This window comes from Microtus pennsylvanicus, chromosome 6 (assembly GCF_037038515.1).
Source record: "Microtus pennsylvanicus isolate mMicPen1 chromosome 6, mMicPen1.hap1, whole genome shotgun sequence".
In the NCBI taxonomy this organism is placed as follows: Eukaryota; Metazoa; Chordata; class Mammalia; order Rodentia; family Cricetidae; genus Microtus; species Microtus pennsylvanicus.
The window spans coordinates 84,326,670-84,350,783 of record NC_134584.1 but is presented as its reverse complement, the minus strand read 5'-3'; the positions used below and the strand labels follow the sequence as shown (position 1 = coordinate 84,350,783).

General features: G+C 43.5%; 1 protein-coding gene across 3 annotated transcripts; it reads left to right on the top strand.

The window, feature by feature from the left end:
• The first annotated feature begins 1,701 nt into the window (after positions 1–1,701).
• LOC142852129 (transmembrane protein 184C-like) lies at positions 1,702–22,578 on the top strand. 3 transcript variants are annotated; one of them, XM_075976598.1, is made up of 13 exons: positions 1,702–1,946; positions 2,273–2,477; positions 6,363–6,493; positions 6,586–6,622; positions 7,349–7,548; positions 8,278–8,352; positions 10,155–10,248; positions 14,676–14,788; positions 17,480–17,579; positions 18,001–18,172; positions 18,649–18,972; positions 19,453–19,545; positions 20,066–22,578. In XM_075976598.1, the coding sequence occupies exons 2-11, from the start codon at positions 2,364–2,366 to the stop codon at positions 18,897–18,899; spliced, it is 1,287 nt and encodes a 428-aa protein (XP_075832713.1). In that variant the 5' UTR covers positions 1,702–1,946; positions 2,273–2,363; the 3' UTR covers positions 18,900–18,972; positions 19,453–19,545; positions 20,066–22,578. The 3 variants fall into 3 exon arrangements, with proteins under 3 accessions (XP_075832713.1, XP_075832712.1, XP_075832714.1); XM_075976597.1 differs by lacking the exon at positions 1,702–1,946 and having other exon boundaries at positions 2,063–2,477; XM_075976599.1 differs by lacking the exons at positions 1,702–1,946; positions 6,363–6,493; positions 6,586–6,622 and having other exon boundaries at positions 2,063–2,477.
• The last annotated feature ends 1,536 nt before the right edge of the window (positions 22,579–24,114 follow it).

The window sequence follows — 24,114 nt, the reverse complement described above, 5'->3', positions numbered from 1 at the left end:
GGCCCTCATAGGTTAAAACATAGGTGGGAGGAGTAGACAGAACAGAACGCTGGGAGAAAGAAGCTGAGTCAAAGAGTCGCCATGGTTCTCCCACTCCAGACAGACGCAGGTTAAGATCTTTCCTGGTAAGCGCACCTCGTGGGGCTACAGCAGATTATTAGAAATGGGCTAGTCCAGGTGCGAGAGTTAGCCTAGAAGAGGCTAGATAGAAATGGGCCAAGCAGTGTTTAAAAGAATACAGTTTCCATGTAATTATTTCGGGGCATAAGCTAGAGCTAGCCATGTGGGCGGCCGGGTGCCGGGGACGCAGCCCCGCCGCTCCTGTTACAACATAACAAAACATGAACGATGATGCTGAGGCGTTGAGATAGATTTCAGAAATCTTGTTAAAAAATGGTTTTCCATAGGCAGCAAAGAATGTGTGTTACTGAACATACAGAAACAACCCATGTTAGACAGCCTATCCAAAAAAGAGTGTCATTGGCCAAGAAGTAAACAGTAAGGAGATTTGGTTTTAGAGCAAGAGTTTTCTCTTATTTTCTGAACCTCAGCAATGCGTGAGGTATTTTCATTAATGATCAGGAATTTCCCCCTAACCAACTATTTTAGTTTAAACCAAACAAAAGTTGTAGTGCCCCTTCAAGGAGAAGTTGTAAAATGGAGATCTTGAAAGAAATGGGGAAAGATTGTGGAAGTCAATCTCCAGGCTCTGGGTCACAGAGTGACAGGAATATACATACAATTCCATCTGTATCTCCAGGAGACTTGGGCCCACATCATTTTGCACACATGACCAATCGCCAGAATTGCCCTGGTTTCTGGTGATGACAAACCAAGTATTTAAACATCAAGCAGAATTCAAGGTCAGAGAAAAATGTTTGGGCAAATCTGTCACTTGAAACTTCTCACCTGGAAGTGGAAACTGCCTGTCTCTAGGCACTTCTTTGCAGATCAACTCATATAATATGGGTAAAGATCGTAGTATAATGCTTAATTTCAGAAAATGACATTACAGGCCATATTCATGTGTCTAATTGGACACAGATGTTTGCTTGTTCCCTTGATTTAGAAAGACTTTATGATCCCATTTGCTATTGTTTTGTCTGCAAACCTATATAGCTAAAAGCTAAGTGCATAGAATATGGTGTCAGAAAACCAGTGAGTAGGACTTTTTAACACAAGTTCCAAATGTGAACATATATTGGCAGTTACTTCCAAATGAGCTTTTTTTTTTTTTAATGACTCTCCTACTCGGTTCAGAAATTATGCAGACAAATTCTTCCTTAGGGCTCAAACTCTAGCAACTGACTAAAATCTAAGCGAAAGTTTCCTATTCTGTCTTTTTCAGGCTGGCTCCCGATTCCACCCCTAAAGACAGTTGGGAAGCCGTCTGAGAAAAAGGCTGTCTCATGTTCCGCTCCACAGTGCTCACTAAAGCTTTCCGTTATGTGGAATAAAGTCTAAAGAATGAAGAAGGTGTTTCTGAAAGGGTCTCAGTTCCTACAACCCCCCTCAGGCTCCACTAAGACCCAGTAAGTCAGCAAAACCGCTAGTCCTCCACTACCCTCTCCTACATCCCTCGCCCCGCCCACCGGTAACCTAGGTTACAGTCACGCCCTTCCTCTGTAGCTAACCAATCATAAAGGCTGATGTTATGGGACAGGGTTTGCCTAGCTTGAAGCTCCCCATCGGTCATTGGCTTTGAGTTTCTGATCAGAAAGGGAATTGGACTCATTTCTTTCTTTTTATTTCTTTTTATTTTTTTATTTATTTTATTTATTAAAAAGCCTCCTCCCCGCCACAGCCTCCCATTTCCCTCCCCCTCTCCCAACAAAGTCCCCCTCCCCCAACCAAGTCCCCCTCCCTCATCAGCCCAAAGGGCAGTCAGGGTTCCCCACCCTTTGGGAAGTCCAAGGACCTCCCACCTTTTCGGAAGTTCCAGAAGCGTGAGTGAGGAAGTAGCTAGCCGGGACTTCGAGGGGGAGGGAGGTGCGGAAACTCGCCAGCCAGAGCATGGGGGGGGGGGGGAGTTGCTGGTTTCCAGCTGCAGGTGGGACCCCCCATGTCACCCCGGCTGTCCTCTGGGCCATGGTGCAGCCTAGACTTTAGGCGACCCCCAGGTGAGCAGCGTCTGCGCCGCGGCCGACCTGGTGCATGCAGCGAGGATGCAGCCCGCAACTGCGAGCATCCTAAGCGGCTTCCGCTGTGGCAGCCACAACCACAGCGCGACCCGAGGACGCGGTGCCAACGGCTGCTGAATTTTCCCCTGTAGAGAGCCGGAGGAGAAAAAAAACGAAGAAAACCCGCCAAAATCTCGGCTTGGTTCGTTTTTTGAGCTGGTCAAAACTAATTTTTCTGTGAAAATGACCTGCACCTGTAACTGGAGGCGATGGATCCGGCCCCTGCTCGTAGTTATTTACATAATTTCCATCCTCGTCTCAGTTTCCTTCGGTGTTTGGGAACTTCAAAAACTAAAGGTAGGAGGGTCCAGCACCTCTACCCTTTCCTACACTTGTTGGCAGAATCCCTTTGTCTGCCCTCTCATGCTTGGGGTCTGAAAAAGATTTCGTCTTTGAACACACGGACCCGTCTGATTTCATTTTGCCGCTACAACTGGAGGTGGGACCGGGTGGAGAAAATAGTCAATGTTGCTGCTGAGAATGCTTTGCTGATACCCATCAATTCCCAGAGAACTCTTCTTGAAATCAGATCTGCTGTGCAGATATTGATCTTAACCAGATAAAATAAACTACCTTGAAAGTTACATTCTGGATTTTAGAAGCTCTTCCTGAAACGAAAGGATTCCCTTTAGTTTGACTTGCTAATTGTTTTTATGAAGTTACGTCTTTTGTTTCTTTCTTTAATGGGATAAAGTCTAATGTAGACCGTGCTCTTTGAAATTTGCCTTGTAGCCTAGAATAATCCTCCAAGCACATTCTCAGCGCTTCTGATTATTGAAAGCTGGGGATGGAACCCAGGGCTGTGTGCATTTGAGGCAAGCAAGCATTCTCCCATCTGAGCGACATTCCCAGAATTGAAGTTGCTCCTCAGTAAGGGAGAAGTTTTACTAAAGTTCCTTGTCTATTCATTTCTTCTTTCTTTCTTTCTTTCTTTCTTTCTTTTTTTCCTTCTTTCCTTCTTTCTTTCTTTCTCAATCATGGGAAAAGTTTTACTAAAGTTCCTGTGTATTCATTTCTTCTTACTTTCTTCCTCCCTTCCTTCCCTCCCTCCTTCTCATCCTCCCTCCCTTCCTTTCTTCCTTCATTTCTTTCTTTTCTTAAATGTATTTGCTGGCGTATTTGTAGGATGGCCCGGTTGTGGAGGTCAAAAGATAGACAAGTTGAGGGAGTTGGTTCTCTCCTTCCTTCTTGAGTGCTGAGTGAGGGCGGAGCGCAAGGGATCAGTGCAGTGTTGGAGGCCAGCACCTTAGCGCAGCCATCTCTCTGACCCACCCTTCATTATTTGTTGAAGTCACGCTGTGACATTAGTAAAGCATTGGAAGCTGGGTACCTAACATAGCCATAATATATGTATAAAGGGAACTTAGAATTATCGACTAGTTAATTAATAACCAGAAAGTACTTTTATTGAGAAACACTTATTTTGGAAGAGTTATGACATACCGTGTAGATGACCTCCCCTTTGATTGTGGAAAATATTTTAGTTAAACAATGTGTCTAGCCATATTTGTAGGGTGCTTTTGTTCACTAAACTTTTTTTGGCTTCTCTTATAGTCCATATAGCTAGTTCAGGCTATTAAAATATGACATTAAATATTTCTCATTTGTTAAGTTTTTAGGTTATTTGAAATTTGTTGTCTAAATTTGGGTATAGCAATCTTAATATAAATATAACTTCCTCATTTAGTAGTCCTTGGAATATAGTATAGGAAGGTGAGTGAAATGTGTACCATTTCTACTTAAGACTTCTCTTAGTTGTGAGCTGCAGTTTCAAAGCCTCTAACCTTTCAGACCAATTCTGATCTGCAGTGTAAACTGCCAACACCCCAAGTCAATCCCTCAAGTTCTGATCGGGGTCTAATGGAGGGTGTGCAGGTGAGCCTGTCATACTGCACTGGATATGCAAGTCTAGACCTCAGAACCGCTTCAGCTGCAGATACTCGTCTTGTTTTGTCTGCTCGCTCTGCCCTAAGAAAATGCCATAAACTGGACTGTGAAGATGGCTCAGCAGGTCACGCAATAGCCAGGAAAGCCTGACCCCGAGTTCCCCTCTATAGCCACCATGAACGATGTCTATGGCAAGAGGAAGGTAGACACATAGTTGCCTAGAAGCTTGCCAGCCGTCTGGCCTGGCGTATGCAGCACAGCAGCAGAAACAAGAGAGACCCTGGCTCACAAGGTGGAAGGAGAGCTGATTTCCCAGAGTTGTCCTCTGACGTGCACACATGCATTCACCCCTTCCCCCACACCTGCACTCATACCTGCACACCTGTACCCACACATGCACTCACACATGCACACCTGCACTCACACCTGCACACCTCTACCCACACCTGCACTCACACCTTCACACCTGTACCCACACCTGCACTCACACATGCACACCTGCACTCACACATGCACACCTGTACCCACACCTGCACACCTGTGCCCACACCTGCACTCACACATGCACACCTGCACTCATGCCTGCACACCTGTACCCACACCTGCACACATGCACACCTGTACCCACACCTGCACTCACACATGCACACCTGTACCCACACCTACACTCATACCTGCACACATGCACACCTACACTCACATGCACACCTGCACTCACACCTGCACTCACACATGCACACCTGTACCCACACCTGCACTCACACATGCACACCTGTACCCACACCTGCACTCACACATGCACACCTGCACTCATACCTGCACTCACACATGCACACCTGCACTCATACCTGCATACCTGTACCCACACCTGCACTCACACATGTGAAAGCACATGTTTATGAACTGAGTGCCTTCAACAGGAATTTATCTTTTCACAGTCCTGAAAACTATTTTGGAGTCAGATATCATGGGGGCCAGAGGGGTTGCTCTCTGGGGAGGGTGCTCTCAGGTCACAGGTGGCCATGCTTTTGCTGAATCCTCAGGTTGTTGCCTGATCTCATGCAGTCACCAGCCCTGTGAGACTCTGACCTCATTTTACCTAAGTCACTTCCCATCAGCCTTATGCCCAAATATGGCCATTGGCATTCGAGGTTAGGTTTCAGCCTCTGAAAGGGGAGCACACCTAGGTACTCCCACAGGTGTACTCCTAGGTATGGTCAGACTTCAGTCAATGCCCGCAGTTAGAGAATGCTTTAGATCAAGGACACAGAGAAGGAACAACGGCAAAGGACCTGGCACCAGTATTTCACAGGAAATTACAAAGAACAAAGTGAATGCCTGGGAAGGAGGGTTTCGGGGAACATTTTGGCTGGTGTCCATTGTTGCCACCTTGCCTGTCACGTTTCACAAGTAGAAAGGTCATTGGGAGCTCAGTGATTTCACTGCAGTTGAAGGACTAAAGCCAGAACAGAACTGTTTAAGTGGGAATGTGTGGTGCAAGCTTAGAATCCGGAGAATCTTTGAGTTTTGAAGATTTGACTCTGAAGGGCCCTGAGAAATGATAGCACCATGGGCAGAGAAGACTGAGATTACAAAGGCTTTGTTTTGTCTTTAAGGTTAGAGGTATTAGCTAGAGCATATCCTCAAGATCGCTCTCATTCAATCTGTAACTATGATTTTATTTAACCCTCTGAGAAATGCTGAGTACAGGAGATTCCCTCTGTGGACGAGGACACTGAGGCAGAGAGAAGTGCCCACAGCGCTGCCGTGCTGTGCCACGTGACTGCAGCGGTGGCTGTGGTGGCTTGTTTTTCCTGTCGCATGGTTTATGACTGCTCGACATGGAACTTTCCTCCTAGCAGCACTCTGTGAGACACTTGGTCTGTATCAGTCCTTGGCACACACGGTGCTGGTCCTCACTCAGACATGATTCTGTGGGCAAAGATAGTATGGGAATGTTTTGTTTTGTTCGAGGAGGGCTCTTTTGGTGTCCTGGAGCCTCCTCCTTGGACACACACTAAAGGTGGGTGCTCTCACACCCCTCTAACTCCAGGTCCAAGGACTCTAGCGCCCTCTTCTGGCCTCAGCAGATGCCCACACATGCACATACCCACACACAGACACAAACATTCGTAGAAGTTTTTAAAAAGTAAATCTTTTTTAAAAATTTTTACTAATTATTTTGGAAATGCCAAGCAGGATTAGAAATCAAATGAAAACATAAGAAATAAAAAATATTGATCTTTGTAGTTTTAATATCAGAATCTAAACTAATGTGTTCTTTCGTTTTCCAAGGCTGGAATGCACATACAACCATGGCTTATTGCCGGTGTCATGGTGCTGTTGACAATCCCTGTGTCCCTCTGGGGGATTGTGCACCACTTACTGCATTTCACGCAACCAGAGCTTCAGAAGCCGATTATAAGGTCAAGTCTTAATATATTTGCTACTACTAGTGTTGACTGACATAATTCATAAACATGATATTAAATGTTATTATATGTTTTACTTTCGATAGAATTCTTTGGATGGTTCCAATATACAGTTTTAGTAGCGTAAGTATATTTTATTGTATTGCATTAAGAACTTTTGGGCTGGAGAGATGGCTCATCTCTCTCTCTCTCTCTCTCTCTCTCTCTCTCTCTCTCTCCCTCTCTCCCTCTCTCCCTCTCTCCCTCTCTCTCTTTTTATTTTTGAGATAGGGTCTCACTGTATTTCTGGCTGTCCTGAAACTCACTCTGGAGACCAGGTTGACCCTGAACTTACAGGGGGCTCCCAGTTTTTTGACAGAGGTTTCTGTCTCCCCCAGTCCTACAGCTGTTCAGTCCCAAAGAAACACACAGAACTCTACATTAATTATGAACTGGTTGGCCTATTTCCTGTCTGGAAAAAAAAAAACAAGAAAGACACACACACACACACAGATGTCTTCAGGAGCATTTTCTGTGATCATTTTTCCCTTAATTTCGGATAATTTGAGAACACAGTTAATTAACTTTTCTTTTTATATTCCTTATTTGCCCCAGCACTTACCTGTTTTGTTAGCTGTATTGAAGCTGCTTGTTGCACATCAAGGCATGTGTTACAGGGCTGGGGATGCAGCTCAGTGATGGAATGCAGCCTTGCATTCCCTGGCCTCCTCCCCAAGTGAATCCATTCTGGATTATGGTAGTTTGCGGCAAGCATGGGAAGTGATCTCCAGGCTCTAGAGTTAGCTTCTGTGAGTGGGGTGAAGTCATGTTATGTCGGCGACAGGTCTTTAACATCTTGTTTTCTCGTAGTGGCTCTCTATGAAGTTTCCTAAAGTAGCCGTCTATGTGGATACCTGCAAGGACTGCTACGAGGCTTTCGTCCTTTATAACTTTATGATCTTAATGAGGAACTACGTACAAATCCAATCCCCCCGTGTGATGCTACACCTCGAAACTAAACACCAGCGTCTCCCCTTTCTGTGCTGCTGTCCACCATGGGCTAGGGGAGAGTAAGTATGTTTGTCTTTAGTGAGCCTCCGCGTGGGCTTTCAGTATCAGCCAGCTGTTTTTATTGCTTGTTATTTTGTTTTCTTTTTACGTTGCAAGTGATCACTCCGGTAGAAAAGTTCATCAATGAATTGTAGGAGAGAACATTAGAAAACATTTAGTCAGCATCCTTTTTACAGCTGGGAATAGGAGCCTGCGTGATCTTGTCTGTGATCACACACTAATTGTCTCACTGCTGGGACAAAATGACTGCCAAGAGCAACTAAGGAAGAGAGTTTGTGGAGCCAGTCCATTGTGGTGGGAAGGTGTGCGGCAGGAGCTCAGCTCACCGCCTCCTCTGTGCAGTCCAGGCCACAGCCTGGAGAATATGCTGCCACCCTCGGTGACTCCCTTGTCCCAGGAAATCTTTCTGGGAACACATTCTTATATATGCACAGGTACATATGCACAGTTGATCTGTGCCTCAGTTTCTCTCCTGGAGTGTGTGTTAGAGCTTTCATTGTCACTTCTATCAAAAATTTCTGAGATAATCGGGTTTATTTGCACTGTTGATGAGATCATTGGGTCCTGTTGATTTGAGGTATATCATGGCAAGAGTGGGAAACAAGGAAAGACCAAGGTCCCAGTACTTTCTACTCCTCCTGTTCCACGCCTTGTGACTTTAATTTGGAGGCTTTGAGATGCTCTGATGCCACTGAATAGTTGAACTTTGGTGTTCTCTTCTCTTGCAGAATGGTTAATTGCATGTGCAGATGGGGGATGTTACAATATGCTGTCATTAGGCTAGTCACCACTCTGACAACAATGTAAGTGTGACCTTTCTGGAGCTGGGTTTATTTTATCTTCTTGATATATGCCAGGGAATACAGCTCAGTTAATAAGAGTGTTTGTTTGTATGCACAAAGCCTTAGATTTAATTCCACAGAAACCAAGTGTAGAGAATGGCAAATAATCCTAGCACTTCAAGGTAGATTCGGGAGAATTGAGAGTTCAAGTTCAGACTGGGCCCTGTCTTAAAAAATAATTCTTAAATGGGAAAAACAAGTAGAAAATCAATGTTGATTAATAATGTAAATCCATATGTAAAAGCTGGAATCTACTACAGTGAACAATGCAAGAATTGTCACAAGATTTACATTCTTTTGAGAGCAGGCTGTAAAACACAAAAAATAAAATCTCCTTTGGGTTAACCAAAGAGGTTTATTTTCTACCTTGTTAAGAGTTAATAGGAGTTGGGCGTGGTGGCACACACCTGTAATCCCAGCATTTGGGAGGCAGAGGCAGGAGAATCTCAGTGAGTTCAAACCAGTCTGGTCTACAGCCAGGGCCACACAGAGAAACCCTGTCTCTAAAAAAAGTTTTATTAGGAGCACTGTCTTTTGTTACAAGGAGCAGGGGCCCCTTGTTTGTCCCAGCCACCTGGCTAGCTTACACCTGAAATAACCACACAGAAACTATTAATGAAAACTGCTTGGCCATTAGCTCTAACTTCTTATTGGCTAACTCTTACATATTAGTTTAACCTACCTCCATTAATCTGTGTATCGCCACGTGGCAGTGGCTTACTAGAGATTCTAATCAGCGTCCATCTCAGGTGGAGGATCATGGCTTCTCTGACTCTGCTTTCTTCCTCCCAGCATTTAGTTCTGTTTTCTCCACCTACCTAAGTTGTGCCCTATCAACTAGGCCAAGGCATTTTCTTTATTCATTAACCAATGAAAGCAACACAACTTTCATTCCAGCACTGAGAAGGCAGAGGGTAGCAGATCTCTGTGAGTTTGAGGCCAGCATGGTCTACATAGACTGAGTCTCAAACACAGACAAAAAGCATCTGATGTCAAATAAGAAGCATAATAAAACTACCCAGGAAACGTTCCCTAAAAATATCCAAAGTGTCAATTTATATGATTCCTTGCATGAAATTCAAAGTTCTGCAGCTCACAAAATAAAGACAGCCACATTGAAACAAACCAGGTCAGTTCTTTATTCTACCTTTGAGCTGGAGTGCTTTATGGCTTAAGATGTGTTTGCTGCTTAGAAAATGGACAAGTGCAAAACCCAGTACTTAGGCTAATAATTACTTGGCGGGGGGTCTAGGTCCGCAGATATGCATCTGCCAGGTAGTTTACAGGGAAAAGGTGAGCTGGGATCAATATTTATCCGTCACATTTTCCAAAATCAGGCCTTGTCTTCTGGAGTTAGTGATGATTCTCTAGTTTAATGATGCTGAGTTTGTCATTCCTTTAAGGTAGAAGGAATAATCATATCATACACATCTAGAAGAATGTCCTCTGTCTGTGACCAGAGTCAAGAGATGATCCATAGCGCTGCTGAAGTAAATGGTCTCGGAATTCTTAAGTGTGTGTTCAGCGCTGAGAGCACGCAGTGGTTAAGAGCACCCCGAACTCCTGCATAGGACTCGGGTTCAGTAACATCTAGGGCCAGCGTGGCCAGCACCCTTTTCTGGCCTCCAAAGGCACTGCACACACATTGTGCACAGGTCTGCATGCAGTAGAACATCCATATACATAAAATAAGTCTCTAAAGGAGACATATTAAGATATGGGTTTGCTTGGTTAGTCATAACTTCGAGTTTTGCCATTTTTAGGGTGTGTGAAACAGCTGGTGTCTACAAAGAAGGGAACTTAAGTGTCGACAATGCATGGACTTACTTGTTTATAGTAAATAACTTCTCAGAATTCGTAAGTAAATCATCATTCCCCATAGCTGTACTAAGTTAGTTTCTGTGCTGAGTGTTATCAGGCACTTTTCTTTTTTTTTGGGGGGGGGGGGTTTATTGATAAAAGGAGGATAAAGAAAAGAAAAGAAAAAAAAACAAATTTCCACCTCCTCCCACCAGCCTCCCATTTCCCTCCCCCTCCTCCCACTCTTCCCCTCTTCCCACTCTTCTCCCCCTCCTCCCACCCCTCTCCCCTTCCCCCCACTCCTCTCCCCCTCCCTTTCCAGTCCAAAGAGCTGTCAGGGTTTCCTGCCCTGTGGTAAGTCCTAGGTCCTCCCCCCTCCATCCATATCTAGGAAGGTGAACATCCAGACTGGTTAGGCTCCCACCAAGCCAGCACATTGCTTAGGATCAAAACCGCGTGCCAATGTCCTTGGCGTCTCATCAGCCCTCATTGTTCGCCATGTTCCGAGAGTCCAGTTTTATCCCATGCTTTTTCTGGTAACAGTCCAGCTGGCCTTGGTGAGCTCCCAGTAGATCATCTCCACTGTCTCAGTGGGTGGGTGCACTCCTCGTGGTCCCGACATCTTTGCTCATGTTCTCACTCTTTCTGCTCCTCATTGGGACCTTGGGAGCTCAGTCCAGTGCTCCAGTGTGGGTCTCTGTCTCTATCTCCATCCATCGCCAGATGCGAGTTCTAGGATGATATGCAATATATTCGTCAGTATTGCTCTAGGGTAGGGTCATTTCAGGTTCCCTATCCTCAGCTGCCCAGGGAACTAACTGGGGACCTCAGCTTGGGCACCTGGGAGCCCCTCTAGAGTCAAGTCTCCTGCCCACCCTAAAGTGGGTCCCTTAACTAAGAATTGTGGTTCCGTGCTCCCCTAACCAACCTTCCTTTATCCCGATCCTCCTGTTTCCCCAAGTCCCCCCTCCTTCCCTTCTACCTTTTCTCTCCCCATCTCCCCTAACCCTCATCCCACCCCACCCCCAAGATCCCACTTATCTCCCCGGCAATTTTGTCTACTTCCCTTATCCAAGAGGATAACTATATGTTTTTCCTTGGGTTCACCTTCTTACTTAGCTTCTTTAGATTCGCCTACAGTAGACTCCGTGAGCCCTATTTATGGCTAGAAATCAATTATGAGTGAGTACATCCCATGTTCATCTTTTTGGGTCTGGGATACCTCACTCAGGATAGTGTTTTCTATTTCCATCCATTTGTATGCAAAATTCGAGAAGTCATTGTTTTTTACCGCAGCGTAGTACTCTAGTGTGTATATATTCCATACTTTCTTCATCCATTCTTCCATTGAAGGGCATCTAGGTTGTTTCCAGGTTCTGGCTATTACAAATAATACTGCTATGAACATAGTTGAACAAATGCTTTTGACCTGTGATAGAACATCTCTTGGGTAAATTCCCAAGAGTGGTATTGCTGGGTCCAGGGGTAGGTTGATCCCGAATTTCCTGAGAAACCGAAACACTGACTTCCATAGTGGTTGCACAAGATTGCATTCCCACCAGCAGTGGATGAGGGTACCCCTTCCTCCACAGCCTCTCCAGCAAAGGCTATCCTTGGTGTTTTTGACTTTAGCCAATCTTACAGGTGTAAGATGATATCTCAAAGTTGTTTTGATTTGCATTTCCCTGATCGCTAAGGAGGTTGAGCATGACCTTAAGTGTCTTTTGGCCATTTGAACTTCTTCTGTTGAGAATTCTCTGTTCAGTTCAGCGCCCCATTTTTTAATTGGATTAATTAGCATTTTAAAGTCTAGTTTCTTGAGTTCTCTATATATTTTGGAGATCAGACCTTTGTCTGTTGCGGGGTTGGTGAAGATCTTCTCCCAGTCAGTAGGTTGCCTTTGTGTCTTAGTGACAGTGTCCTTTGCATTACAGAAGCTTCTCAGTTTTAGTAGGTCCCATTTATTCAATGTTGCCCTTAATGTCTGTGCTTCTGGGGTTATACCTAAGAAGCGATCGCCTGTGCCCATCTGTTGTAGGGTATTGCCCACTTTCTCTTCTATCAGATTCAGTGTTTTCGGGCTGATATTGAGGTCTTTAATCCATTTGGACTTGAGTTTTGTGCACGGTGATAGATATGGGTCTATTTTCATTCTTCTACAGGTTGACATCCAGTTGTCAGGCACTTTTCTTGAGAAAAATATTACCTTTCATTTGTACATGTTACTTGAAACAGCTTTAATGTATATAAAAGTACAGTAATGTGCTCACGAATGATTTGGTGATGTTTCCCTGTCTGTGGACACCTGTTTGCCCTTGTTACCGCCTAGCTGTGGGTAAAAGCATTGTGTGCTTCTAAATGAGCAGAACATAACACAGTCAGCCTGTTCAGTTAGAGGGAAAGTCTAATTGGTGCAAAAGGATAAAGTTTAAATAAAAATGGAAAGATTCACCAGGCGGTGGTGATACAGTCCTTTAATCCCAGCATAAAGGCAAATCTCTGAGTTTGAGACTAGCTGGGTCTACAGAGTGAGTTCCAGGACAGCAAGGGCTACACAAAGAAACCCTGTCTCAAAAAAAAAAAAAAAAGAAGAAGAAGAAGAAGAAAAGAAAAAGAAAGAACTCAATACTCAATTGTCTTTTCTGTATTTAGAATTAAGATTTTTTGGTTTTTGTTAGTTTTGATTTTTCTCTGTGTAACAGTCATGGCTGTCCTGGAACTTGCTTTGTAGACCAGGCTAGCCTCAAACTCACAGAGATCTGCCTTCCTCCACCTCCCAAGTGCTGGAATTAAAGGCATGCACCACCACTGCCCGCCAAGACTGAAGTTTAAAAAAAAAATGGGTGCTGTTCTAGGAACTTAAGGGCTGTAAGGAGTGTCTTTGGGTGGTGCTTCCCACAGTGTAGTAACTGAAATACAGTGGCCCACACACAGTGTTGGAAGTTTATAATGGTTTTGGGCATGGCAGCGCATGGTTCTGGGAGGCAGGGGCAGGCAGATCTGAGTGTGAGGCCAGTATGGTCTACAAAGTGAGTTCCAGGACAGCCAGTGCTACACAGAGAAACCCTGTCTCAAAACACCCAAAACAAACAAAACAATTTTTAATGGAAATAAATGTGGTGTGTCTCCAGAGATTTCCCTCGTGTTTGCCTTCATGATCCATAGTCCTTTTTCTGGAAATGTAGTCTAAAGAAATGGTCAGAAGTGCTTTTGCCTTCCGGATGAAATACCCATGATAAGAAAGGACTGGAAACGCTCTTCATTGTGGGCATAGTTTGTTCTTCCCATTGACATTTAGATAGATATTAAAAGTAAAATTTAAGAAAACCGCACAAAAATTAGCTACTTTTAGTTGAAAACAATATTGGGGAACAAAATTTTATTTTAGTTCATGACAGATGTTAGAAAATTGGGTTGTGACTGGTGGAATATGAGTGTTTGCCTAGCACACATAGCCCTGGGTATGATCCCAGCCTAACAGGGTAACAGTTCATATGTACAGAGAAATGGCTAGGTGCCGAGAGTCAGTTTGTTTTGGTTTCTGTTGTTGCTGTTGCTTTTGAGTTTTTGAGACAGGGTTTCTCCATAGTTTTGGAGCCTGTCATGAAATTTGGTTTGTAGACCAGGCTGGCCTTGAGCTCACCGAGGTCCACCTGCCTCTGGCTCCTGAATGCTAGTATTAAAGGTGTGTGCCAAAACCGCTAGGCCTTCAATTTCTTTTATTGTTTTTTTTTAACAATACTAGAGCTAGAACCCAGGACCTGTGAGTGTAGAACATGCACCTTGCTTGGCCCTGACTCCACTGCAAGAATCTGAAGAAGGATCCTTACTGCTTTCCTGTCCTGGAGTAGTTTAAATGAGCATAAAGTGTCTTATCATTTTAATGGGGAAAGTCAGCTTTCAGAGATGCTTCTTGCTGCTGAAGTCCTGGTTGGTCTTTAGAACTGACTCTGACGTCATGAACATGTATTCTAAGAAGTCAGACCAGCTGGACTAACAGACTGCTCTCAAGGAAGTTTGTATGATGTAGATATAATGGTCACAATTTTATTGAAACTGTACTTATTTAATGTGTTGATTTATAAACCGTGTATGTATGTGTGTTGTGTAAATGTTACACAAGAGACTATCTAATAATAATAATAACTGAGTTTTTATAAAAAGTGTGGTAATTTGTGTTTAAAAGCTTAACAGGTATGTTTCCCTTCTCTTTTGAATGAAAAAAATCTTCTGTTCACGTCATTTGTTTATTGCTTGAGTTACAGTATGTGAATACTTAGAAACACGTTCAGAAAAATGGCACATATGTCTTGAGAAATTTCACATGTATACCTCTGCAGTAACATATTAAAAGCACTAAAACATTGACTAATTAGCCTTAAGTTCCACCTGGAATGTTCCTGTAAAGCAGGCTCTGGTTTCAGCTTTAAGAGTCAGTCCCTGTCTTTCCACTGCAGAATGATGAATGTTGCTTTTGTTTCTAGTTTGCCGTGTACTGCCTCTGGCTGTTTTATAAAATGCTGAAAGAAGAGCTCAGAGGTCTAAAACCTGTTGGCAAGTTTGTTTGCATCAAAATGGTAGTCTGGCTCTCATTATTGTAAGTATTGCGTGCTCTTAAATATTCTTTCTTTATAAATGCCAATAAAACTGTTGTTTAAGGGAGTTTTTTAGATTAATGTGAAGACCGTGCCAGACTCAGTGGTCCCAGCCCTTGGGAAACTGAGGCAGGACCACCCATTCAAGGCCAGTCTAAACTAGGCAGACGTCCTTCGGCTGGAGAGAGAGAGGCTCAGCAGTTAGAGTTTGCACATATCCAGAGGACCAAAGTTTGTCCCCAGCAGCCATGTATGGCGACTCACAACCTCATGTCACCCTAGTTCAAGGGACCCGAAGCCCTCTTCTGACCTCTGTGACACATGCACATACTTGCACAGTCTCCGTCTCAGTCTCTCTCTCTCTCTCTCTCTCTCTCACACACACACACACACACACACACACTCACACACACAGAGACACACTTGCGCGCACGCACATAGCAATGTTTTTTAAACCCATCCATTTAGCTTTTGTAAGATTTACAAAATCAGGGCTGCAAAAATGGCTCATCAGGTAAGAGCCCTTGTTATTGTTTTGGAGGATCTGGGTTGAGTTCCCAACACCAACAAAGTTAGTGGTCACAACCCTCTGCAGTTTCAGATCCAGGTGATTCTAATGCCCTTTCTGGTATAAACAGATACTCTACTTGTATATACACATGCAGGCAAAACTCACACAAAACAAAATATTAAAAAATAGTTTTTAAAAGTATTTTTAAAACCCAGTCTTAGTCCTGTGTGGTGGTGTATACCTGTAGTCCCAACACTCAGGGTAAACCAAGAGAATCTCATTGAGTTTGATGACAGCCTACTCTCTATAGCAAGTTGTAGATTAGCCTATGCCACTGTGTGTGATCTTGTATCTAAACAATCAAAGAAGTAGTCAGACGGCCACTATGACATTTAAAATATGAAGATAATTTAAGATAGCCTAACTATCTTGATACCATCGTTAAAATTATAGTTCTGCTGAGTGTGGTAGTGTACCCTTTAATCCCTGAACTCCCTGGTGAGGCAGAAGCAGGTGGTTCTCTATGAGTTCAAGGCTAGCAGGGTCTACATAGCAAGTGTGAGACCAGTCAGAGGTACATAGTGTGACCCTGTCTCAAAATGAATAAAATAAACTGTTTAAAATTATGATTGTCATGAATAAAACAGTATCAGTTTAGGAGAAGACATTTAATGGCGTGAGGAAATGTTTATCAGTGTGTGTCCTTTAAAATACAAGGTAGGGATGGAGATACATTTGAGTGTCCGCATAGTGTAGACAAGGCCCTACTGCCTGTCCTTGGTGTCACAAAGCAAACAAACAAACCTAGACGTGGTGTTAGATTAGTAACAGGCTAGGTAATAAGAGTTACATAGACAAATCTATCCAGTTTAGCAGTTCAGTAACGGGAAAGGAGAAAAAACATTCATGGAATTGCACTGCCAGAGTAATGATTAGCATCTGAGGGCACACATCATGTGCAGTCTTCTACAGACATAATTTATGCTAGAAAAACTTCTGGAACTCAACAGTATTCTAATTTAGATAACCCATAAGCTGGCAGGATAGCTCAGCAGGGAAAGGCCCTTGCTGTACACACCAAAGAATTGAGATTGATCCCTAGCACCCTTGTAAAAGCAGAAGTAGAGAACACAGCTGCCCTCAGAGACCCTGCCACACTCACTGATCATAAAGGGAGGGGGAATAAGACAGAGTAGTAGAGCCGTGGCATGGGTCAGCAGGAAGAGAGGCTTGCCGTTGCCAAGCCTGATGAGGGGAGTTCCACCCAAGAGCCCACGCTAGAGGGAAAGAAATGGCGCCAGCGGGTTGTCCTCTGATCTCACATACACGGCCGAAAATAAATAGTCTATTTTTTGATCCTAGTAATTATCCAGGTGTGATGGCACGTGCCTTTAGTCTCAGAACTTGGGAGGCAGAGGTAGCCAGATCTTATGTTCAAGGCCAAGGCCAGGTTGGTCAACATAGCAAGTTCTAGAACATCCAGGGTTGCATAAAAAGACCCTGTATCTAAATAAAGAAATAAAAATAATAAAATAAAGTCCTAATAGGCACATGTAAACACACTGTTGGAACGCAGAATCTAATTATTTGTACCTGGTTTCAAAACAACAACAAAAAAGATATGTAAATCAAATGCTGAAGTTCTGGCAATACATAATGAAATTCATCTTAAAAAGCTAATACATTTGTAAGGCAAGGTGCATATAATTTAATGTAAACACAGTTTGTTTGGGAGTATGTCCTGAAGGCAGGATAGTTTGGAGGCCTTCACTGTTTGTGGTTGTGTATTTTAATCTTTTTGTGTATATGTTGTGTATATGTTTATTGTGAGTGGGAACATGCCCATGTCATGTGTGCATATGGAGACGAGGAGCTTTGGGTGTCCGTGTCTTGCATTGAGGTGAGGGTCTCTTAATTGTTCACTGTACACACACAAGGCTTGCTGGCCTGCGGCTTCCCCGGACTGTGTTCCACCTCTCAGCTCCCCTCAGGAACGCTGGTTTACATGTGTGTGCTACATGCCCGCCTTACCTGGGTTCTGTGCTTCTCACTTAGGACCTTCCTCACTCTTGTACAACAAGCGCTTCGCCTACCGAGCCACCTCCCTAGCCCCTAATTGCATAAAACAGCTGGTCATTTTATGATTTAGATTTGACATTTACCTCTTCTTTTTGACATCCAGGCAAGGAGTAATTATAGCTGTGTTGCTAAAAGTTGGAATAATTTCAGAGACTCTTACAAAGGAATGGCAAAATCCTGAAGCTACGGCCATAGGCCTGCAAGTAAGTAGGGCTGTCTCTAAACTCAGGGGGGTGTTACTGTTTAAGCTATTTAATGCAGTGATGCCCAGAACCTGCCAACGTGCAAACAGTGGGCAAGACTGTTAGCTTACTCTGTAGTGAGGAGCAAGAATCCGAGAGAAACGGCCCATAGGGACTGATGGGTACTGATTGTATTCCTGGTCCACTTATGTCTGCATGGTTCCTTTCAGTGCTTCTGTAATGCATTGAGAAATTCTTGAGTGAGGGAAAGCAAAAGAGATGCAAACTTTGCTTGTCATGTTATGAAGTGGGGGAAAATGTTGAAAAGGAATATAATCAGGATTCTGTTTCAAAATTATTGACACTCTAACTTTGAAAAGTTAGCAATTTGAAAAACTAGATCGAAGCCCAAAGATGTCTGATATTTGTGTGACTTTTGTAGGATTTCATCACCAGTATTGGGATGCTTGTTGCGGCATTTGGAAATAATTATTTTTTTCCCTATGACCCCTATATAAAAGAAGGAGAGGAAGGCTCATGCTTCAACTCCTTCCTAGCAATGTTTGATGTGTCTGATATAATGCATGATATTATGGAGGAAATGAGATGTTTCGGTAAGTAACAGCTGTTTAACTTCTGTTAGTGTAAGTGTGTATATTGGGAAGCTAGGTTTGTGTGTTGTGCACATGGGGTCAGAGATGAAGCTCAGGTGTGGTCCCTCGGAATGTTCAGCTTGAGTTTTGGAACAGGGTCTCTCGCTGTCCTGGGGCTCAGCTAGGATGGCTGACCAGAGGGCCCCAGGGATCCTATCTCTGCCTTGCTAGCACGGGGACTACAAACATGCCCAGCTTTGTACCCGTGCTGAGGATCGAACTCAGGTCCTCATGCTTGTGTGGCATCCCGACCCAAATATGTAAGATAAGGTCATTTACTCTAGTAATTTAAGAAATGAGAAAATATGGAAAGCAGTGCCATGATACATGCTCTTCAGATTTGGGGAAGACAAAGAGGGTAGGGAGGGAGTGGTTATAGAATTATGTTTACAGTAGTAAAAATAACTTTTGGCTATTAATTTTATATTGTCTTATAGAAGGAACGAGACATAATACCAAAAGGGATGTTGTCCTGAAAACCCAGAGCATACCAAACACACAGGTCGGATTACCTCATCACCACACAATGAAGGTTCTCCAGGCTCAAAGACATCCTTTCCCTAGGGCGAGTATAGGGGCTTTGGACACAAATACTCCCCAGAATGCAGTTGTTGCATTCCATCTGGGTGAACATGACAGGATTGACATCCCAGAAGAGAAGGGCCCTCCTGACGTTTCAGGCAAATGAAAACAGCGTCTTCTTCACAGGACGTGCTCTGGGTCCGCACATACACATCGGCCATGTTGTTTACAGGGAAAAGGTGAGCTGGGATCAATGTTTATCCATCACACTTTCCAAAATCAGGCCTTGTCTTCTGGAGTTGGTGATGGATGATTCTCTAGTTTGATGATGCTGAGTTTGTCATCCCTTTAAGGTAGAAGGAATAATCATATCGTACACATCTAGAAGAATGTTTCTCTTTCCGTGACCAGAGTCAAGAGATGATCCATAGCGCTGCTGAAGTAAATGGTCTCAGAATCTAAGTAGTTCTGCCATGATACCTTCCGTGTGTGTTCAGGGTTAAGAGCACTCCACACTCCTGCAGAAGACTCGGGTTCAGTAAAATCTAGGGCCAGCGTGGCCAGCACTGTTTTCTGGCCTCCAAAAGCACTGCACACACATTGTGCACAGGTCTGCACGCACTAGAATATTCATATACATAAAATAAGTCTCTAAAGGAGACATATTAAGATATGGGTTTGCTTGGTTAGTTATAACTTTGAGTTTTGCCATTTTTTAGGGTATGTGAGACTCTTGCTCTCAACGATCCAGGGAACTTTAGTTACTTCACCGCTTGGAGTTACTATTTTATATTAAAAACATGTCAGAATTCGTAAGTAAATCATCATTCCCCATAGCTGTACTAAGTTAGTTTCTGTTGCTGAGTGTTATAAGGCACTTTTCTTGAGAAAAATATTACCTTTCATTTGTACATGTTACTTGAAACAGCTTTAATGTATATAAAAGTACAGTAATGTGTTGATGAATGATTTGGTGATGTTTCTCTGTCTGTGGACTCCTGTTTGCCCTTGTTACCGCCTAGCTGTGGGTAAAAGCATTGTGTGCTTCTAAATGAGCAGAACATAACACAGTCAGCCTGTTCAGTTAGAGGGAAAGTCTAATTGGTGCAAAAGGATAAAGTTTAAATAAAAATGGAAAGATTCACCAGGCGGTGGTGATACAGTCCTTTAATCCCAGCATAAAGGCAAATCTCTGAGTTTGAGACTAGCTGGGTCTACAGAGTGAGTTCCAGGACAGCCAGGGCTATACAAAGAAACCCTGTCTCAAAAAAAAAAAGAAGAAGAAGAAGAAGAATAAAGAACTCAATACTCAATTGTCTTTTCTGTATTTAGAATTAAAGGAAAATAAAGGCCTCCCTGCTGAGTTACTACAGCGGCCTCATGAACTCCATGGATGTGGTCACACTCCTTGTCTGGCTCTTTGAGGTGAGCATTACTGCCGACTCCGCTACTGCACAGGACACTGGAAAGTGTGTCCAAACCCGAGGACCCCGAGTGCGAGAGTGAGGGCTGGCTGCTGGAGAAAAGTGTGCCCGAGACCTGGAACGCCTTTGTGGAGAGCTTTAAGAAGCTGGGCAAGAGCAATCAGGTGGAGGTCGAAGGTGCAGATGCAGGCCAGGCCCCAGAGGCTGGCTGATGTCTTGGGATCTCTCCCCTCCTCAACACTTATCAGACTCCAGGAAATGTGGATACCCCCTTGTCCAGCTGAAAGCCCGAATTTCCCAAGAAAGACGGGTACCTACTGACTCTCCTTGACAGAGGGCTTTGAAGTTCAGGGTCCTTAGGGCATGCGACAAACATTTGTGAAATGACTGCGTTCACATGTGCGTGAGTGAACCCTTCACCACAGACCTGCAGTCTCACGAGCCGGCCGGCCCAGGATTCATCTCCTCCCTGTGAGTCCAGCTCTCCCACAGGTGACTGGTCACACCAAGGCCCCTGCCCCGGTAATGCCCGCCTCTTCTCAGTTCCAAGTTCTGCATCCGAATCATCAATCACTTGATATATAAACACAAGGGTGAAAAAAAAAGGCTGGAGAGATGGATCAGTGGTTAAGAGCATTGCCTGCTCTTCCAAAGGTCCTGAGTTTAATTCCCAGCAACCACATGGTGGCTCACAACCAATTGTAAAGAGGTCTGGCGCCCTCTTCTGGCCTTCAGGCATACCAACAGAATATTGTATACATAATAAAATAAATAAATATTTTTTAAAAAAAGGAAAATTAAGATTGAAGACTTTTTGGTTTTTGTTTGTTTTGATTTTTCTCTGTGTAACAGTCATGGCTGTCCTGGAACTTGCTTTGTAGACCAGGCTAGCTTGAAACTCACAGAGATCTACTTTCCTCCACCTCCCAAGTGCTGGAATTAAAGGCATGTACCACCACTGCCCACCAAGACTGAAGTTTAAAAAAAAAATGGGTGCTGGAGTGTCTTTGGGTGGTGCTTCCCACAGTGTAGTAACTGGCCCACACACAGTGTTGGAAGTTTATAATGGTTCTGGGCATGGCAGCGCATGCCTTCAGTCCCAGAAGGTGGGAGGCAGGGGCAGGCAGATCTGAGTGTGAGGCCAGCGTGGTTTACGAAGTGAGTTCCAGGACAGCCAGTGCTACACAGAGAAACCCTGTCTCAAAACACCCAAAACAAACAACAATTTTTAATGGAAATAAATGTGGTGTGTCTCCAGAGATTTCCCTCGTGTTTGCCTTCATGACCCATAGTCCTTTTTCTGGAAATGTAGTCTAAAGAAATGGTCAGAAGTGCTTTTGCCTTCCGGATGAAATACCCATGGTAAGAAAGTACTGGCAACGCTCTTCATTGTGGGCATAGTTTGTTCTTCCCATTGACATTTAGATAGATATTAAAAGTAAAATTGAAGAAAACCGCATAAAAGTTAGCTACTTTTAGTTGAAAACAATATTGGGGAACAAAATTTTATTTTAGTTCATGACAGATGTTAGAAAATTGGGTTGTGACTGGTGGAATATGGAGTGTTTGCCTAGCACACATAGCCCTGGGTATGATCCCAGCCTAACAGGGTAACAGTTCATATGTACAGAGAAATGGCTAGGTGCCGAGAGTCAGTTTGTTTTGGTTTCTGTTGTTGCTGTTGCTTTTGAGTTGTTGAGACAGGGTTTCTCCATAGTTTTGGAGCCTGTCATGAAATTTGGTCTGTAGACCAGGCTGGCCTCGAGCTCACCGAGGTCCGCCTGCCTCTGTCTCCTGAATGCTAGTATTAAAGGTGTGTGCCAACACCGCTAGGCCTTCAATTTCTTTTATTGTTTTTTTTTTTAACAATACTAGAGCTAGAACCCAGGACCTGTGAGTGTAGAACATGCACCTTGCTTGGCCCTGACTCCACTGCAAGGATCTGAAGAAGGATCCTTACTGCTTTCCTGTCCTGGAGTAGTTTAATTGAGCATTAAGTGTCTTATCATTTTAATGGGGAAAGTAAGCTTTCAGAGATGCTTCTTGCTGCTGAAGTCCTGGTTGGTCTTTAGAACTGACTCTGACGTCATGGACATTTATTCTAAGAAGTCAGGCCAGCTGGACTAACAGACTGCTCTCAAGGAAATTCATATGATGTAGATTTCATGGTCACAATTTTATTGAAACTGTACTTATTTAATGTGTTGATTTACAAACCGTGTATGTATGTATGTTGTTTAAATGTTACACAAGAGACTAGTTTATAATAATAATAATAATAATAATAATAATTGAGTTTTTATAAAAATTGACGGTAACTTGTGTTTAAAAGCTTAACAGGTATGTTTCCCTTCTCTTTTGAATGAAAAAAATCTTCTGTTCACGTCATTTGTTTATTGCTTGAGTTACAGTATGTGAATACTTAGAAACACGTTCAGGAAAAATGGTACATATGTCTTGAGAAATTTCACATGTATTCCTCTGCAGTAACGTATTAAAAGCACTAAAACATTGACTAATCAGCCTTAAGTTCCACCTGGAATGTTCCTGTAGAGCAGGCTCTGGTTTCAGCTTTAAGAGTCAGTCCCTGTCTTTCTACTGCAGAATGATGAATGTTGCTTTTGTTTCTAGTTTGCCTTGTACTGCCTCTGGCTGTTTTATAAAATGCTGAAAGAAGAGCTCAGAGGTCTAAAACCTGTTGGCAAGTTTGTTTGCATCAAAATGGTAGTCTGGCTCTTATTCTTGTAAGTATTGCGTGCTCTTAAATATTCTTTCTTTATAAATGCCAATAAAACTGTTGTTTAAGGGAGTTTTTTAGATTAATGTGAAGACCGTGCCAGACTCAGTGGTCCCAGCCCTTGGGAAACTGAGGCAGGACCACCCATTCAAGGCCAGTCTGAACTAGGCAGACATCCTTCGGCTGGAGAGAGAGAGGCTCAGCAGTTAGAGTTTGCACATATCCAGAGGACCAAAGTTTGTCCCTAGCAGCCATGTATGGCGACTCACAACCTCATGTCACCCTAGTTCAAGGGACCCGAAGCCCTCTTCTGACCTCTGTGACACATGCACATACTTGCACAGTCTCAGTCTCTCTCTCTCTCTCTCTCTCTCTCTCAAACACACACACACTCACACACACACACACTCACACACACAGAGACACACTTGCGCGCACGCACATAGCAATGTTTTTTAAACCCATCCGTTTAGCTTTTGTAAGATTTACAAAATCAGGGCTGCAAAAATGGCTCAGCAGATAAGAGCCCTTGTTATTCTTTTGGAGGATCTGGGTTGAGTTCCCAACACCAACAAAGTTAGTGGTCACAACCCTCTGCAGTTTCAGATCCAGGTGATTCTAATATCCTCTCCTGGTATCTACAAATACTCTACTTGTATATACACATGCAGGCAAAACTCACACAAAACAAAATATTAAAAAATAGTTTTTAAATGTATTTTTAAAACCCAGTCTTAGTCCTGTGTGGTGGTATATACCTGTAGTCCCAACACTCAGGGTAAACCAAGAGAATCTCATTGAGTTTGATGACAGCCTGCTCTCTATAGCAAGTTGTAGATTAGCCTATACCACCGTGTGTGATCTTGTATCTAAACAATCAAAGAAGTAGTCAGATGGCCACTACGACATTTAAAAGATGAAGATAATTTGAGATAGCCTAACTATCTTGATACCATCGTTAAAGTTATAGTTCTGCTGAGTGTGGTAGTGTACCCTTTAATCCCAGAACTCCCTGGTGAGGCAGAAGCAGGTGGTTCTCTATGAGTTCAAGGCTAGCAGGGTCTACATAGCAAGTGTGAGACCAGTCAGAGGTACATAGTGTGACCCTGTCTCAAAATGAATAAAATAAATTGCTTAAAATTATGATTGTCATGAATAAAACAGTATCAGTTTAGGAGAAGACATTTAATGGCGTGAGGAAATGTTTATCAGTGTGTGTC

What these genes read in the sequence shown, in the direction of transcription:
- LOC142852129 (XM_075976598.1), top strand. Translation starts at nt 2,364, where the DNA reads ATGACCTGCACCTGTAACTGGAGGCGATGGATCCGGCCCCTGCTCGTA. An exon ending in GGGAACTTCAAAAACTAAAG is followed by an intron (nt 2,478 to 6,362) that starts GTAGGAGGGTCC and finishes TCGTTTTCCAAG; the next exon opens with GCTGGAATGCACATACAACC. An exon ending in CAATATACAGTTTTAGTAGC is followed by an intron (nt 6,623 to 7,348) that starts GTAAGTATATTT and finishes GTTTTCTCGTAG; the next exon opens with TGGCTCTCTATGAAGTTTCC.